The sequence below is a fragment of the Scyliorhinus torazame genome, chromosome 12 (assembly GCF_047496885.1).
Source record: "Scyliorhinus torazame isolate Kashiwa2021f chromosome 12, sScyTor2.1, whole genome shotgun sequence".
NCBI classification, from domain to species: domain Eukaryota; kingdom Metazoa; phylum Chordata; class Chondrichthyes; order Carcharhiniformes; family Scyliorhinidae; genus Scyliorhinus; species Scyliorhinus torazame.
Genome location: NC_092718.1, coordinates 224,582,782 through 224,599,633, shown reverse-complemented (window position 1 = coordinate 224,599,633; position 16,852 = coordinate 224,582,782). Strand labels below are relative to the sequence as shown.

The window sequence follows — 16,852 nt, the reverse complement described above, 5'->3', positions numbered from 1 at the left end:
CTAACCCAGTGCTGTCCCTGTCCTGGGAGTGTTTGATGGGGACAGTGTAGAGGGAGCTTTACTCTGTATCTAACCCCGTGCTGTACCTGTCCTGGGAGTGTTTGATGGGGACAGTGTAGAGGGAGCTTTACTCTGGAACTAACCCCGTGCTGTCCCTGTCCTGGGAGTGTTTGATGGGGACAGTGTAGAGGGAGCTTTACTCTGTATCTAACCCCGTGCTGTACCTGTCCTGGGAGTGTTTGATGCGGACAGTGTAGAGGGAGCTTTACTCTGTATCTAACCCCGTGCTGTACCTGTCGTGGGAGTGTTTGATGGGGACAGTGTAGCGGGAGCTTTACTATGTATGTAACCCCGTGCTGTACCTATCCTGGGAGTGTTTGATGGGGACAGTGTAGAGGGAGCTTTACTCTGTATCTAACCCCGTGCTGTACCTGTCCCGGGAGTGTTCAATGGGGACTGTGTAGAGGGAGATTTACTCTGTATCTAACCCCGTGCTGTACCTGTCCTGGGAGTGTTTGATGGGGACAGTGTAGAGGGAGCTTTACTCTGTATCTAACCCCGTGCTGTACCTGTCCTGGGAGTGTTTGATGGGGACAGGGTAGAGGGAGCTTTACTCTGTATCTAACCCCGTGCTGTACCTGTCCCGGGAGTGTTTAATGGGGACAGTGTAGAGGAAGCTTTACTCTGTATCTAACCCCGTGCTGTACCTGTCCTGGGAGTGTTTGATGTGGACAGTGTAGAGGAAGCTTTACTCTGTATCTAACCCCTGTGCTGTTCTTCTAGGAGCGGAACTGCAAAAGGATTATTTGGCCTTTATTGCTGTGCTCTTTTGCATCTTTCTTTGTAGAAAGTGAGAGGTGTGTTTTCCTCTAACAGACGTGATTAGAATTCAGACATGTTTTCCTGATGCACGCTGATGGTGCGACTGGTGCTGTGGATTCTGTCAGTTCTACAGTTCGTCTCAGCCCCAGCAAGTAGTTTGTTGATTATTTGTGAGTTTTGCTTTTCTGCTGATGTTTTTGTTTTAATTGAAGGTTGGACGACCATGGCCAGAGTGTGGTGCTGGGACAGCTGATGGCATTGAGCTGTGAACGGGTGTCCTGTGAGGATGGAGTGTCGTGTTTCCAGTGTTGAAAACGATTTGGGCATCGACAGGAAGCAGCTGGTGTTTGGAGAAGGAGCCCAGATTGTGGCGTTTGTGTCCCTGAAGTGGCTGAGTGGACTGAAGGAGAGGAAAGTCCTTCTGAGCTGCCCCAGGCCTGAGGGGGTGACTGAGGCTGAGATTACAACCTTCCTGCAGCCCTCTGTCAACAAGCTCCCTGCTGGCTGGACCCGCATCTCCATCCAGAGCCTGAGGAAGAGTCGACTCCGCCACCACCTCTGGCCGAGCTCCTGTTCCCCGACGGGACGGTCTGGTGACGCAGGGGGAGTGGGCGGAGAGCTGGATTTGGACTCGCTCTCTGGCTTCATGAAGCATGTGGCTGACCAGAATTACAGAAACCTGTGGCGTGAGGCCCATGGGAAATACGTTAGGCCCCACGCAGCTGGCTCAGAGAAAACTGGAACTTGCTGCCTCGAGTCCATGAAGAGGGCACTCAGCAGGCTCCTGGGCTGCAGTTTTATTCCCATTGGCGACGATTCCTCGCTCACTAAAGACCCTGAACCGTCACCTTTTCATGCCATTCGAGAGCCACATCCCAACCTCCTTCCTGCTGAGGCTTTGCTGGAATCAACCCATTTCCTGTATGTGATCCAGCCCTTCTCCCGCTACTCCCTCCGGGATGTTGTAACCTACAGTCCTGCCAAGCTGTCCAGCAGCCATGCCAAGGTGCTCTTCATCCTCTTCCAGGTCCTGCACGCTATGCGTGCCTGTCACCGTCAGGGTTTGACCTGCGGCAGCCTGTCTCTGAACCACCTAATGGTTGATGAGAGACTCTGTACCCAGCTTCAGCTCAGCCTCTCGGACTATGAGAGGCCAGAGTATGTGGAGCTGACCGGGGGCAAGGCTGGTGAAGGGGGCTCGGAGTGGGCAGCCCCCAGCCATCAGCAGGAGGAGCTGTCGGGTCTGCTCACTGACTGGCTCCGTGGGGGAATCAGCAACTTCAGCTACCTGATGGGTCTGAACAGGCTGGCTGGGCGGAGAGCTGGGGACCCAAACTATCACCCTGTCCTACCTTGGGTGGTGGACTTCACTATCCCGTACGGAAGATTCCGGGACCTTCGCAAATCCAAATTCCGGCTGAACAAAGGAGACAAACAGCTGGATTTTACCTACGAGATGACCAAGGAGGCTTTCGTGGCTGGAGGCCAAGCTGGGGAACAGCTTCATGTCCCCCACCACATCTCCGATATCCTCTCCGACATCACCTACTATGTTTACAAAGCTCGGAGAACCCCTCGCTCTGTGCTGTGCAGCCACGTCCGATCCCAGTGGGAACCCAATGAGTATCCAGCAAGCATGGAGCGGGTACAATCCTGGACTCCTGATGAATGTATCCCCGAGTTTTACACCGACCCCACTATCTTCCAGTCCATCCATCCCGACATGCCGGACTTGGATATTCCGAACTGGTGTGGCTCCTACCAGGAATTCATTGACATTCACCGCAAGCTACTGGAATCCAAGGAAGTTTCATCCAATCTCCATCACTGGATAGACCTGACGTTTGGATATAAACTGACTGGGAAGGAAGCGGTTAAAGCAAAGAATGTCTGCTTGCACCTGGTGGATGGTCACAGCCACCTGACCAGCTACGGGGTAGTCCAGCTCTTTGAACAACCCCACCCTCCGCGACTGGCAGGTGCCAGCTCTGCCCCACCAGAGGCCCCCATCATCACTCACAACCTGAAGAAGGTGGCAGAGCAGCATGCCGAGATCCGGGCATCCAGCCTGATTAACGGGATGGTCCCAGAGACAGCGGGCTCGGAGGGAGCTTGGCCAGAGCGGCAGGGTTCCGGAGATCCGTTCAAGGAGGAGGATTTGGAGGAGGGCACAGAGGCCCTGGATTCCCTGTCGGCTCCGGACAAACCCTTGGAGCAATTATCTCCGGTCGGAGTGAGCGGTCTGTCGACAGCAGACCCTCGGATTTCTGTCAGAGTGAGCCGTAACCGAGGAGCCGCTGACCAGGAGCTGCGCGAGGCCAGGATCTCGCTCCCTGACGGCTTCAATGCTCTGCAGGCTTTGGAGGAGCTGGAGAAGAGTAATAACTTCCTGGTGCGAGGATTGTACAGTCAGCTGCCAGAGGGAAGGCAGCCAAATCCGACTCTGCACCTCTCCTACTCTCAGTTTGTCCAGAGGGATATGCAAGCGTTTGGCGTCCTCATCGGTGAAATTTCCTTTGCTCCGAGACTGCGAGCTCTAGGGCAGAACGCTTCTCTTTTGGATCGATTCCTGGCGGTGCGGAAACTGTGCCTTCACCACACGAAGGAGATCGCAGCTCCACTCCAACATGTCACATCCTCGCTACTCCAACTCCACAGGAGCTGTGAGGAGTTATTGAAGACTCGAGTGCACGGGGAGCAGGTCAGCTTGTTTGACTATGCACCGGTCTTTGAAGGATTACCTCCACCGAGCCCAGCCCAGCTACTTACTCCCTGCTGCCCCATCATCCCCTTCCCTTTTTATTTCAACTCGCTTCACCAGTTTGTCTGCACTTACTATTCACACTGGGCAGAGAATGTTGAGCAAGGCCGTGACTTTGTCTTTTCTCTCTGGCAACAGTTGGATTCGCTCCTGGAGAAGATGCAGCCGGAGGGGCTGGAGATTCTGCTACCGTTCATCCTGGGGCTGATGTCTGACAGTTTGACCGCTGTCTATGCTGCCTGGTATTTCTTTGAACCTGTTGCTTGTGCTTTAGGACCTCGCAATGCGTACCGATATCTGCTGAAGCCTCTGGTTGGGGTCTATGAGAAGCCCGGTTACCTCTGTGGTCGCTTCTACCTGTACACGGACTGCTTCATTGTTCAGTTGATTGTACGACTGGGCCTCCAGCCTTTCCTCAATAGCCTCCTGCCCCATATCCTCCAGGTTCTGACTGGACAGGAAGGGGCTGAGGAGAGTCGTGTGCTGGGGGTTGTAGCAGACGATGAGGAAGGTGTCTCCGATAGTCCTGACTCCTACAGCAGCGGCGATCTGAAGGGCGCAGCTGAACATCGGTCCTCCAGCTTTGCGGATTTCTCCTCCGGAATTAGCTTCAGTGACCAGGCGGAGCTGCCCGAGAGCGAGGACTTCCAGAACGGAATCTTCCTGAGCGAGCAGGAGTCGGTCAGCCTGGGGAAGCTGAGTAACAAGAGCAGTAACAGTGACACCTCTGCCGAGGATCGTGGCACAGACTCTGACTCGAAAGAGAGGCCGAGTCCCCATTCGGCAGGCGGTAGCCAGGACCTCAAACTGGCCGAGAGCTTGCTGCAGCTCGGGGAGCTGGAGGACGAGGAGGACGAGGAAGCTGCTTTTGGGTCTTTGCCTGTTTCGGATCCCAGGGAGAGTGAAACTCTCCCCAAGGGGGAAAGTCTGGAGGAGGAGGAGGAGGAGCAGGAGGAGGAGGAAGAGGAGGATCTGAGTGAGGGAAAGGAGCAAAAGATATTGCTGGGTAAGTGAGGCCGGACTCTGATTCTTTACGTCCTCTAAAGCTGAACATTATTCTGGTTTGGTCGAACTTGAGGATTCCCTGTAACATCTTTCCAGGGTTTGGATGTGGGGTTGGGGGTGAGGCGATGGCGGGGTGCAGGCAGGGGGTGTCAGGGTGAGGAAGTCTGGGTGGGAGGTTTCTGTGCGGGGGGGGGGGGGGGGTGTTGGGGTAGGGGGGTCTCCCTGTGCAGGGTGTTAGGGGGGATCGGGGTAGGGGGGTCTTGGTGCGGGGTTCGCAGTAGAGGCATGTCTGTGTGGGTGGGGTGTTCGGGATAGGGGTGTCTCTGGGTGGGTGGGGGGGTCACTGTAGGGGGGGTCTCTGGAAGGGTGGTGGGGGGAGTCGGGGTGGGTGGGGGGTGTCTGGGTGGGTCAGGGTAGGGGTTCCGAGTGTGTGGGGGTGGGTTTGGGTAGGGGTTCTCTGAGTGGGGGGGGGGCCGGGGTGGGGGTTCTTTGGGTGGGTGGGTGGGTGGGGGGGGTCGGGGTGGGGGGGTCGGGGTGGGGGGGTCGGGGTGGGTGGATCGGGGTGAGGGGTCTCTGGGTGGGTGGGGTGTTCGGGGTGGGGGTCTCCGGGTGGGTGGGTGGGGGGGGGTCGGGGTAGGGGGTCTCTGGGTGGATGGGGGGGTCGGGGTGGGGGTCTCTGGGTGGGTGGGGGGGTCGGGGTGCGGGGTCTCTGGGTGGGGGGGTCAGTGTGGGGGGTCTCTGGGTGGGTGGGGGGTTCAGGGTGGGGCGTCTCTGGGTGGGTCGGGGTGGTGGGTCTCTGGGTGGGTGGGGGGGTCGGGGAGGGTGGGGGGGTGAGGGTGGGGGGGTCGGGGTGGGTGGGTGGGTCGGGGTGGGGATCTCTGTGTGGGTGGGGGGGGTGGGGGGGGTCGGGGGTGTCTGGGTGGGTGGGTCGGGGTGGGGTCTCTCTGGGTGGGTCGGGGTGGGGGCTCTCTGGGTGGGTTGGGGGGCCGGGGTGGGAGCTCTCTGGGTGGGTGGGTCGGGGTGGGGGCTCTCTGGGTGGGTGGGTGGGTCGGGGTGGGGGCTCTCTGGGTGGGTGGGTCGGGGTGGGGGCTCTCTCAGTGGGTTGGGGGGTTGGGGTGGGGGCTCTCTGGGTGGATGGGGGGGTCGGGGTGGGGGTTCTCTGGGTGGGGGGGGAGTCGGGGTCGGGGTTCGGGGGTCGGGGTGGGGGTCTCTGGGTGGGGGTGTCGGTGTGGGGGGTCTCTGGGTGGGTGGGTGGGTCGGGGTGGGGGGTCTCTGGGTGGGTGGGGGGGTCAGGGTGGGGGTCTCTGGGTGGGTGGGGGGGTCGGGGTGGGGGTCTCTGGGTGGGGGGATCGGGGTGCGGGTCTCTGGGTGGGTGGGGGGGTCGGGGTGCGGGTGTCTGGGTGGGGGGGTCGGGTTGGGGGCTCTCTGGGTGGGGGGGGCGAGGTGGGGGTCTCTGGGTGGGTGGGGGGGGTCGGGGTGGGGGGTCTCTGGGTGGGTGGGGGGGGTCGGGGTGCGGGTCTCTGGGTGGGGGGATCGGGGTGCGGGTCTCTGGGTGGGTGGGGGGGTCGGGGTGCGGGTCTCTGGGTGGGGGGATCGGGGTGCGGGTCTCTGGGTGGGTGGGTGGGTCGGGGTGGGGGTCTCTGGGTGGGTGGGGGGGTCGGGGTGGGTGGGTGGGGGTGGGGGTCTCTGGGTGGGTGGGGGGGTCGGGGTGGGGGGTCTCTGGGTGGGTGGGGGGGTCGGGGTGCGGGTCTCTGGGTGGGGGGGTCGGGGTGGGGGCTCTCTGGGTGGGGGGGCGGGGTGGGTGGGGGAGTCGGGGTCGGGGTTGGGGGGTCTCTGGGTGGGGGTGTCGGTGTGGGGGGTCTCTGGGTGGGTGGGTGGGTCGGGGTGGGGGCTCTCTGGGTGGGTGGGTGGGTCGGGGTGGGGGCTCTCTGGGTGTGTGGGTGGGTCGGGGTGGGGGTCTCTGGGTGGGTGGGGGGGTCGGGGTGGGGGTCTCTGGGTGGGTGGGGGGTCTCTGGGTGGGTGGGTGGGTCGGGGTGGAGGTCTCTGGGTGGGGGGGTCAGTGTGGGCGGTCTCTGGGTGGGGGGGTCGGGGTGGGTGGGGGAGTCGGGGTCGGGGTTGGGGGGTCGGGGTGGGGGTGTCGGTGTGGGGGGTCTCTGGGTGGGTGTGTGGGTCGGGGTGGGGGGTCTCTGGGTGGGTGGGGGGGTCAGGGTGAGGGTCTCTGGGTGGGTGGGGGGGTCGGGGTGGGGGTCTCTGGGTGGGTGGGGGGGTCGGGGTGGGGGTCTCTGGTTGGGTGGGGGGGTCAGGGTGGGGGGTCTCTGGGTGGGTGGGGGGGGTCAGGGTGGGGGGTCTCTGGGTGGGTGGGGGGGTCAGGGTGGGGGGTCTCTGGGTGGGGGGGTCAGTGTGGGGGGTCTCTGGGTGGGTGGGGGGGTCAGGGTGGGGGTCTCTGGTTGGGTGGGGGGGTCAGGGTGGGGGGTCTCTGGGTGGGTGGGGGGGTCAGGGTGGGGGGTCTCTGGGTGGGTGGGGGAGTCAGGGTGGGGGGTCTCTGGGTGGGGGGGGTCGGGGTGGGGGTCTCTGGGTGGGTGGGGGGGTCAGTGTGGGGGGTCTCTGGGTGGGTGGGTGGGTCGGGGTGGGGGTCTCTGGGTGGGGGGGTCAGTGTGGGGGGTCTCTCGGTGGGGGGGTCAGTGTGGGGGGTCTCTGGGTGGGTGGGTGGGTCGGGGTGGGGGTCTCTGGGTGGGTGGGTGGGTCGGGGTGGGGGTCTCTGGGTTGGGGGGTCAGTGTGGGGGGTCTCTGGGTGGGTGGGGGGGTCGGGGTGGGGGGTCTGTGGGTGGGTGGGTGGGGGGGGGGGTCTGTCTTGTTGCTCCTGCCGGTTGGTGACTGTGAGATTTTGTTCCTGATGCAGACACAGCGTGTAAGACGGTGAAATGGTTAGCCGCAAAGCTGGGACCAACACTCAGCTCCAGATATATTGTCCGCAATCTTCTCCGCCTGCTCGTCACCTGCTACTTTGGTAATTTAACCCTTTCCGAGCCGATCGCGGTCAGCCAGGTGTGCAATGTGCAATGATATTCTTGGTTTAAATGTGTTCCACTATCTTGCAGTTATTCCCAGCTGTTTGAGATTGGCACAGCCATCCCGGCCTCAGGAGGTCGTGGCCTCGGTTGCGTTTGAACTTACTGATGCTCCAAAATCCGATTGGTTGGCTTTTTTTAAAAAACGGATCCTTTCGAAGTTTCTGAGGCCCATTCCCCCTGGCTATTGGGACATTCCCCCTGGCTATTGGGACATTCCCCCTGGCTATTGGGACATTCCCCCTGGCTATTGGGACATTCCCCCTGGCTATTGGGACATTCCCCCTGGCTATTGGGACATTCCCCCTGGCTATTGGGACATTCCCCCTGGCTATTGGGACATTCCCCCTGGCTATTGGGACATTCCCCCTGGCTATTGGGACAGGAGAGTGCTGGCTGCAGATTGGAGAGCTGCTGTTGCAGTGACAGTTGTGACCGGCAGTGTTCAGTTGGGAATGGTGAATGGGATTTTCCCAGGTAGTTTCGGAATCAACAGCAGCTCTGATGAATCGTGTTGAGATTCACTGACTTTACAGGTCAACGGTCATGTCTCCAAAGTAATGGTCAGATTGGATTTGAAACTGGGGGGCTCTGATAACTCCTCGCCCCCCCCCCCCCATCTCTGAACTCTGAGCTGAACCAGAATTGCAGAAACTCTCCTCGTCACAGGAGTCGGCCGGTTGTCCGATCTGGTGATTATGCTTCTGTCAAGGTCCCAGACCAAACGCCTACATTTGGTAGGATATAGGACAAGAACATCAATTCCTAAAACTGAGAGAAAGGGATACTTCGCTCCAGGAGGGATTCCACAGAAAAATAGGGATATGTTATATTAAAACAAACTTTTATTATTAACCCAGGATTAAACTACATTAACATCCCAGAAAACAGTTGACAATGAACAGTTAAATAATTCTTAACAATAAAAGGAAACACTTTGACGTCTAATTTATACCTTCTCTATCTGCAATTAAGCAGGTGAAAAGCCACTTGTAAATTAAGTTAGCAAGCACAGAGTCACTTTTACACTTGAGTAGAGATTTCTTGGAAATATCGCTTGAAGAGAGAGCAAGGTCCTGTCAGTGTCAGACTAACCTGACAGCCTTTGGCAAACGCTTCTGCTCAGTGCAGCAAAACCGAAACTGCCTGGTACAGACTGGGCCCCTCCCATTAATTGCATCATCTTAATCCCACTCTGATCCCATCACATGCCGACCTAAGTCTCAAATTATCTACTCACTGGGGAATCTCCAGCAATCATGAAAAGCTTTCATTAATCCTCTCTTTGTTGGACTGAATGATGATCTCACTTTTGTGGCATCTTAATTGTTCCTTCTGCAGACAGATTATCTGGAAGCCTTAAACCTAGATTCTTTAATTCTGAAACAGATATAAAATATAATATATATGCCAATTTGTTACTTTCATCACACTTCACATGAGACTTTTAACACTGTCCCCTATCCTTCAATTTCTTTCTCTATCATGTCTTTTTCCAACTTTCCCCCCAAAAGGTATCTTCATTATTCCCCCCATTCCCCGCAGGAGCGAGTCCCAGGTTGTCCCCGTTCCCCGCAGGAGCGAGTCCCGTTCCCCGCAGGAGCGAGTCCCAGGTTGTCCCCGTTCCCCGCAGGAGCGAGTCCCAGGTTGTCCCCGTTCCCCGCAGGAGCGAGTCCCGTTCCCCGCAGGAGCGAGTCCCAGGTTGTCCCCGTTCCCCGCAGGAGCGAGTCCCAGGTTGTCCCCGTTCCCCGCAGGAGCGAGTCCCAGGTTGACCCCGTTCCCCGCAGGAGCGAGTCCCAGGTTGTCCCTGTTCCCCGCAGGAGCGAGTCCCAGGTTGTCCCCGTTCCCCGCAGGAGCGAGTCCCAGGTTGTCCCCGTTCCCCGCAGGAGCGAGTCCCAGGTTGTCCCCGTTCCCCGCAGGAGCGAGTCCCAGGTTGTCCCCGTTCCCCGCAGGAGCGAGTCCCAGGTTGTCCCCGTTCCCCGCAGGAGCGAGTCCCAGGTTGTCCCCGTTCCCCGCAGGAGCGAGTCCCAGGTTGTCCCCGTTCCCCGCAGGAGCGAGTCCCAGGTTGTCCCCGTTCAACGCAGGAGCGAGTCCCAGGTTGTCCCCGTTCCCCGCAGGAGCGAGTCCCAGGTTGTCCCCGTTCCCCGCAGGAGCGAGTCCGAGGTTGTTCCCGTTCCCCGCAGGAGCGAGTCCCAGGTTGACCCCGTTCCCCGCAGGAGCGAGTCCCAGGTTGACCCCGTTCCCCGCAGGAGCGAGTCCCAGGTTGTCCCCGTTCCCCGCAGGAGCGAGTCCCAGGTTGTCCCCGTTCCCCGCAGGAGCGAGTCCCAGGTTGTCCCCGTTCCCCGCAGGAGCGAGTCCCAGGTTGTCCCCGTTCCCCGCAGGAGCGAGTCCCAGGTTGTCCCCGTTCCCCGCAGGAGCGAGTCCGAGGTTGTTCCCGTTCCCCGCAGGAGCGAGTCCCAGGTTGACCCCGTTCCCCGCAGGAGCGAGTCCCAGGTTGTCCCCGTTCCCCGCAGGAGCGAGTCCCAGGTTGTCCCCGTTCCCCGCAGGAGCGAGTCCCAGGTTGTCCCCGTTCCCCGCAGGAGCGAGTCCCAGGTTGTCTCTGTTCCCCGCAGGAGCGAGTCCCAGGTTGTCTCTGTTCCCCGCAGGAGCGAGTCCCAGGTTGTCTCTGTTCCCCGCAGGAGCGAGTCCCAGGTTGTCTCTGTTCCCCGCAGGAGCGAGTCCGAGGTTGTTCCCGTTCCCCGCAGGAGCGAGTCCCAGGTTGTCCCCGTTCCCCGCAGGAGCGAGTCCCAGGTTGTCCCCGTTCAACGCAGGAGCGAGTCCCAGGTTGTCCCCGTTCCCCGCAGGAGCGAGTCCCAGGTTGTCCCCGTTCCCCGCAGGAGCGAGTCCGAGGTTGTTCCCGTTCCCCGCAGCAGCGAGTCCCAGGTTGTCCCCGTTCCCCGCAGGAGCGAGTCCCAGGTTGTCCCCGTTCCCCGCAGGAGCGAGTCCCAGGTTGTCCCCGTTCCCCGCAGGAGCGAGTCCCAGGTTGTCCCCGTTCCCCGCAGGAGCGAGTCCGAGGTTATTCCCGTTCCCCGCAGGAGCGAGTCCCAGGTTGACCCCGTTCCCCGCAGGAGCGAGTCCCAGGTTGTCCCCGTTCCCCGCAGGAGCGAGTCCCAGGTTGTCCCCGTTCCCCGCAGGAGCGAGTCCCAGGTTGTCCCCGTTCCCCGCAGGAGCGAGTCCCAGGTTGTCCCCGTTCCCCGCAGGAGCGAGTCCCAGGTTGTCCCCGTTCCCCGCAGGAGCGAGTCCCAGGTTGTCCCCGTTCCCCGCAGGAGCGAGTCCCAGGTTGTCCCCGTTCCCCGCAGGAGCGAGTCCCAGGTTGTCCCCGTTCCCCGCAGGAGCGAGTCCCAGGTTGTCCCCGTTCCCCGCAGGAGCGAGTCCCAGGTTGTCCCCGTTCCCCGCAGGAGCGAGTCCCAGGTTGTCCCCGTTCCCCGCAGGAGCGAGTCCCAGGTTGTCCCCGTTCCCCGCAGGAGCGAGTCCCAGGTTGTCCCCGTTCCCCGCAGGAGCGAGTCCCAGGTTGTCTCTGTCGGAGAATGAGGAGTTGTGCCAACAGCCTGATGGAATATTGGAGGGGTGGGATGGAACAAACATGATAACTGAAACACTGTTCTTCCTCTAATGTTTACCACTAAACCTTCCTGGCAGCTGAAATGAATGGAATTAATTTTCATTCTGTCTTCTGCTTCCTTTCAGGTCCCGAGAAACATCAGTTTGTGTTGCTGAGTGATGAGAATGAGACTGATGTTGGGAATATCTCTGAGCGACGGCCAGTGCTGGGTGACCTCATTGCGAAGCCTGTCCTTGAGTGTCTGATGTATGTGGCTCAGTTGTACGGGGAAGCAGTGCTGACCTATCAGTGCCTCACCTACATCGCGTATGTGGTAAGCTCAATGTGGACATTCCCCTCTTCTCCCAAGAGGAATTTCAGCAGCCAGTGACTTGCTGAGAATGCTGAGCGTGAGGAGAGAGGTGTTTTACCTGAATCTGTTATTGATGCTCTGTCTGACCTGTTGTGTTTTAGGTTTTAACTAACATATTTCCATCTGGATTCAGTCTCTCTGGCAGCTTGGTAATGTCCCTGGTCAGTACTGAGGGAGTGCTGCACTGTCAGAGGGTCAGTACTGAGGGAGCGCTGCACTGTCAGAGGGTCAGTACTGAGGGAGTGCCGCACTGTCAGAGGGTCAGTACTGAGGGAGTGCTGCACTGTCAGAGGGTCAGTACTGAGGGAGTGCCGCACTGTCAGAGGGTCAGTACTGAGGGAGTGCCGCACTGTGAGAGGGTCAGTACTGAGGGAGTGCCGCACTGTCAGAGGGTCAGTACTGAGGGAGTGCCGCACTGTCAGAGGGTCAGTACTGAGGGAGTGCCGCACTGTCAGAGGGTCAGTACTGAGTGAGTGCCGCACTGTCAGAGGGTCAGTACTGAGGGAGTGCTGCACTGTCAGAGGATCAGTACTGAGGGAGTGCCGCACTGTCAGAGGGTCAGTACTGAGGGAGTGCCGCACTGTCAGAGGGTCAGTACTGAGGGGGTGCTGCACTGTCAGAGGGTCAGTACTGAGGGAGTGCCGCACTGTCAGAGGGTCAGTACTGAGGGAGTGCTGCACTGTCAGAGGATCAGTACTGAGGGAGTGCCGCACTGTCAGAGGGTCAGTACTGAGGGGGTGCAGCACTGTCAGAGGGTCAGTACTGAGGGGGTGCAGCACTGTCAGAGGGTCAGTACTGAGGGAGTGCTGCACTGTCAGAGGGTCAGTACTGAGGGAGTGCCGCACTGTCAGAGGGTCAGTACTGAGGGAGTGCTGCACTGTCAGTGGGTCAGTACTGAGGGAGTGCTGCACTGTCAGAGGGTCAGTACTGAGGGAGTGCTGCACTGTCAGAGGGTCAGTACTGAGGGAGCGCCGCACTGTCAGAGGGTCAGTACTGAGGGAGCGCTGCACTGTCAGAGGGTCAGTACTGAGGGAGCGCCGCACTGTCAGGGGGTCAGTACTGAGGGAGCGCCGCACTGTCAGGGGGTCAGTACTGAGAGAGTGCTGCACTGTCAGAGGGTCAGTACTGAGGGAGTGCCGCACTGTCAGAGGGTCAGTACTGAGGGAGTGCTGCACTGTCAGAGGATCAGTACTGAGGGAGTGCCGCACTGTCAGAGGGTCAGTACTGAGGGGGTGCAGCACTGTCAGAGGGTCAGTACTGAGGGGGTGCAGCACTGTCAGAGGGTCAGTACTGAGGGGGTGCTGCACTGTCAGAGGGTCAGTACTGAGGGAGTGCCGCACTGTCAGAGGGTCAGTACTGAGGGAGTGCTGCACTGTCAGAGGATCAGTACTGAGGGAGTGCCGCACTGTCAGAGGGTCAGTACTGAGGGGGTGCAGCACTGTCAGAGGGTCAGTACTGAGGGGGTGCAGCACTGTCAGAGGGTCAGTACTGAGGGAGTGCTGCACTGTCAGAGGGTCAGTACTGAGGGAGTGCCGCACTGTCAGAGGGTCAGTACTGAGGGAGTGCTGCACTGTCAGTGGGTCAGTACTGAGGGAGTGCTGCACTGTCAGAGGGTCAGTACTGAGGGAGCGCTGCACTGTCAGAGGGTCAGTACTGAGGGAGCGCCGCACTGTCAGAGGGTCAGTACTGAGGGAGCGCTGCACTGTCAGAGGGTCAGTACTGAGGGAGCGCCGCACTGTCAGGGGGTCAGTACTGAGGGAGTGCTGCACTGTCAGAGAGTCAGTACAGAGGGAGTGCTGCACTGTCAGAGGGTCAGTACTGAGGGAGTGCTGCACTGTCAGAGGGTCAGTACAGAGGGAGTGCTGCACTGTCAGAGGGTCAGTACAGAGGGAGTGCTGCACTGTCAGAGAGTCAGTACTGAGGGAGTGCTGCACTGTCAGAGGGTCAGTACTGAGGGAGTGCCGCACTGTCAGAGGGTCAGTACTGAGGGAGTGTTGCATGGTCAGAGGGTCAGTACTGAGGGAGTGCCGCACTGTCAGAGGGTCAGTACTGAGGGGGTGCAGCACTGTCTTTCGGATGTGAAACCAATGCTCGTTCAGGTTGCATAAAGAAGATTGCATTGCTTTTTGAGGAAGATGAGGAGAATTTGCACCCTTGCCCTTCATAATATTTATCCTTCAATTAAATCTGGTCCTTATCGAATTTCCGCCTGTGGGATATTGCTCTGTGCGGATTAATGCCTCCTTACGAACATTGCCCCAGTTACTGCATCTCACAGCTACTTTCTTGGTGGTTCAGTGTTTACAGGAGTATTGAATGCTGACAAGAGATGGATGGATGGGGTGAGCAGGAGAAGCTGGGTTTAAATTCCACTGAGGGTGAGATTATTGATATTCGAGTGGTGAGAATCTAGAAACAGCGGAGATCCCGCGAGATGCAGTGATCGGGATAGACTGATCACTGGACAAATGGACAGATACAAAATCAAAACAGGAAATGAATGAAAGGCCCTCCTTTCTCAGGGAGAGTCGGACAAGGACACAGCTCCTCGCCAAAGAGTTCCTGTTCTCTAGGCTGGAACCAAGGTGAGTCCCCGGTCAGACCTCCCTCCTGTGAAACCTGATGGAATATTTTCTCTGTCTTGTACCAGCATCTGCAAAACACGTTCGTGTTCCCTCGCACGCACCACATGACAGTAAATATTCAGGTCACGTGACCAAGGCTGTCTCTTGTTTTTGTAATTTACCACCTGTTGCTAGTTGCTAATCCACTAAATACTGGATTGAGGTAATTTCGCCACTTACTGTGGACGAGGGAATTGATGCCGGTCTGACCTCTGACCCTGCAGGTTGGTCCCAGCAACACTTGGCGTTTGAACAGTCGGAAGGAGGCGGCTCTGCTGACGGGTGTTGTCCTGATGCAGAAGATTATTGTTTACCTGTCCGACAGCACCTTGATGGATGTGCTGCCCAAGATTAACCAGGAGGTGCTGCTTCCAGTGCTGGAGGTGCTCACCTCCCCAAACACCAGGTGGGTCCAAGGAGCCGGACGCCCGCTTGGCCAACCCATCCGGCCCTCTCACAGCTTCATGCATTTACCTCCAACGTAGCCTCGGAGAGATGGGCACCAAACCTGGCCCTGGAGAACTGCGATTAACAGCAACCAGACCCAGACACTGAACTGAATCCTCTGGAGTGTGTGTACCAACCCCAATGTGCAAACCTCTGGGCAATTTCACTGAGCCGCCAGTCAATTCACAAAGTACAGACTGGACTGAAAACTGAGGCTGTGAGGAATGGGAAAAACAATTTTATGCCAATTGAGGATTCCTGTGATTAGAACTGAGCTACATTGAGGACAGTGTAGAGGGAGCTTTACTCTGTATCTAACCCCGTGCTGTGCCTGTCCTGGGAGTGTTTGATGGGGACAGTGTAGAGGGAGCTTTACTCTGTATCTAACCCCGTGCTGTGCCTGTCCTGGGAGTGTTTGATGGGGACAGTGTAGAGGGAGCTTTACTCTGTATCTAACCCCGTGCTGTACCTGTCCTGGGAGTGTTTGATGGGGACAGTGTAGAGGGAGCTTTACTCTGTATTTAACCCCGTGCTGTACCTGTCCTGGGAGTGCTTGATGGGGAGAGTGTAGAGGGAGCTTTACTCTGTATCTAACCCCGTGCTGTACCTGTCCTGGGAGTGTTTGATGGGGGACAGTGTGAGGGAGATTTACTTTGTATCTAACCCCGTGCTGTACCTGTCCTGGGAGTGTTTGATGGGGACAGTGTAGAGGGAGCTTTACTCTGTATCTAACCCCGTGCTGTACCTGTCCTGGGAGTGTTTGATGGGGACAGTGTAGAGGGAGCTTTACTCTGTATCTAACCCCGTGCTGTACCTGTCCTGGGAGTGTTTGATGGGGACAGTGTAGAGGGAGCTTTACTCTGTATCTAACCCCGTGCTGTAGCTGTCCTGGGAGTGTTTGATGGGGACAGTGTAGAGGGAGCTTTACTCTGTATCTAACCCCGTGCTGTACCTGTCCTGGGAGTGTTTGATTTGGACAGTGTAGAGGGAGCTTTACTCTGTATCTAACCCCGTGCTGTACCTGTCCTGGGAGTGTTTGATGGGGACAGTGGAGAGTGAGCTTTACTCTGTATCTAACCCCGTGCTGTACCTGTCCTGGGAGTGTTTGATGGGGGACAGTGTAGAGGGAGATGTACTTTGTATCTAACCCCGTGCTGTACCTGTCCTGGGAGTGTTTGATGGGGACAGTGTAGAGGGAGCTTTACTCTGTATCTAACCCCGTGCTGTACCTGTCCTGGGAGTGTTTGATGGGGACAGTGTAGAGGGAGCTTTACTCTGTATCTAACCCCGTGCTGTACCTGTCCTGGGAGTGTTTGATGGGGACAGTGTAGAGGGAGCTTTACTCTGTATCTAACCCCGTGCTGTAGCTGTCCTGGGAGTGTTTGATGGGGACATTGTAGAGGGAGCTTTACTCTGTATCTAACCCCGTGCTGTACCTGTCCTGGGAGTGTTTGATTTGGACAGTGTAGAGGGAGCTTTACTCTGTATCTAACCCCGTGCTGTACCTGTCCTGGGAGTGTTTGATGGGGACAGTGTAGAGGGAGCTTTACTCTGTATCTAAACCCGTGCTGTACCTGCCCTGGGAGTGTTTGATGGGGACAATGTAGAGGGAGCTTTACTCTGTATCTAACCCCGTGCTGTACCTGTCCTGGGAGTGTTTGATGGGGACAGTGTAGAGGGAGCTTTACTCTGTATCTAACCCTGCGCTGTACCTGTCCTGGGAGTGTTTGATGGGGACAGTGTAGAGGGAGCTTTACTCTGTATGTAACCCCGTGCTGTACCTGTGCTGGGAGTGTTGATGGGGACAGTGTCGAGGGAGCTTTACTCTGTATCTAACCCCGTGCTGTACCTGTGCTGGGAGTGTTTGATGGGGACAGTGAGAGGGAGCTTTACTCTGTATCTAACCCCGTGCTGTACCTGCCTGGGAGTGTTTGATGGGGACAGTGTAGAGGGAGCTTTACTCTGTATCTAACCCCGTGCTGTACCTGTCCTGGGAGTGTTTGATGGGGACAGTGTAGAGTGAGCTTTACTCTGTATCTAACCCCGTGCTGTACCTGTCCTGGGAGTGTTTGATGGGGGACAGTGTAGAGGGAGATTTACTTTGTATCTAACCCCGTGCTGTACCTGTCCTGGGAGTGTTTGATGGGGACAGTGTAGAGGGAGCTTTACTCT

The 16,852-nt window shown here is 58.1% G+C and overlaps 1 protein-coding gene across 1 annotated transcript in view; it reads left to right on the top strand.

Moving 5' to 3' along the window:
* wdr81 (WD repeat domain 81) overlaps positions 1-16,852 on the top strand; it is a 58,590-nt gene that overhangs the window by 21,608 nt on the left and 20,130 nt on the right. The window contains exons 2-5 of the mRNA XM_072470013.1: positions 1,035-4,589; positions 7,488-7,595; positions 11,383-11,570; positions 14,458-14,639. Coding sequence (XP_072326114.1) covers positions 1,109-4,589; positions 7,488-7,595; positions 11,383-11,570; positions 14,458-14,639 — 3,959 coding nt within the window. The 5' untranslated portion in view covers positions 1,035-1,108. The remainder of the gene's footprint in view (positions 1-1,034; positions 4,590-7,487; positions 7,596-11,382; positions 11,571-14,457; positions 14,640-16,852) is intronic.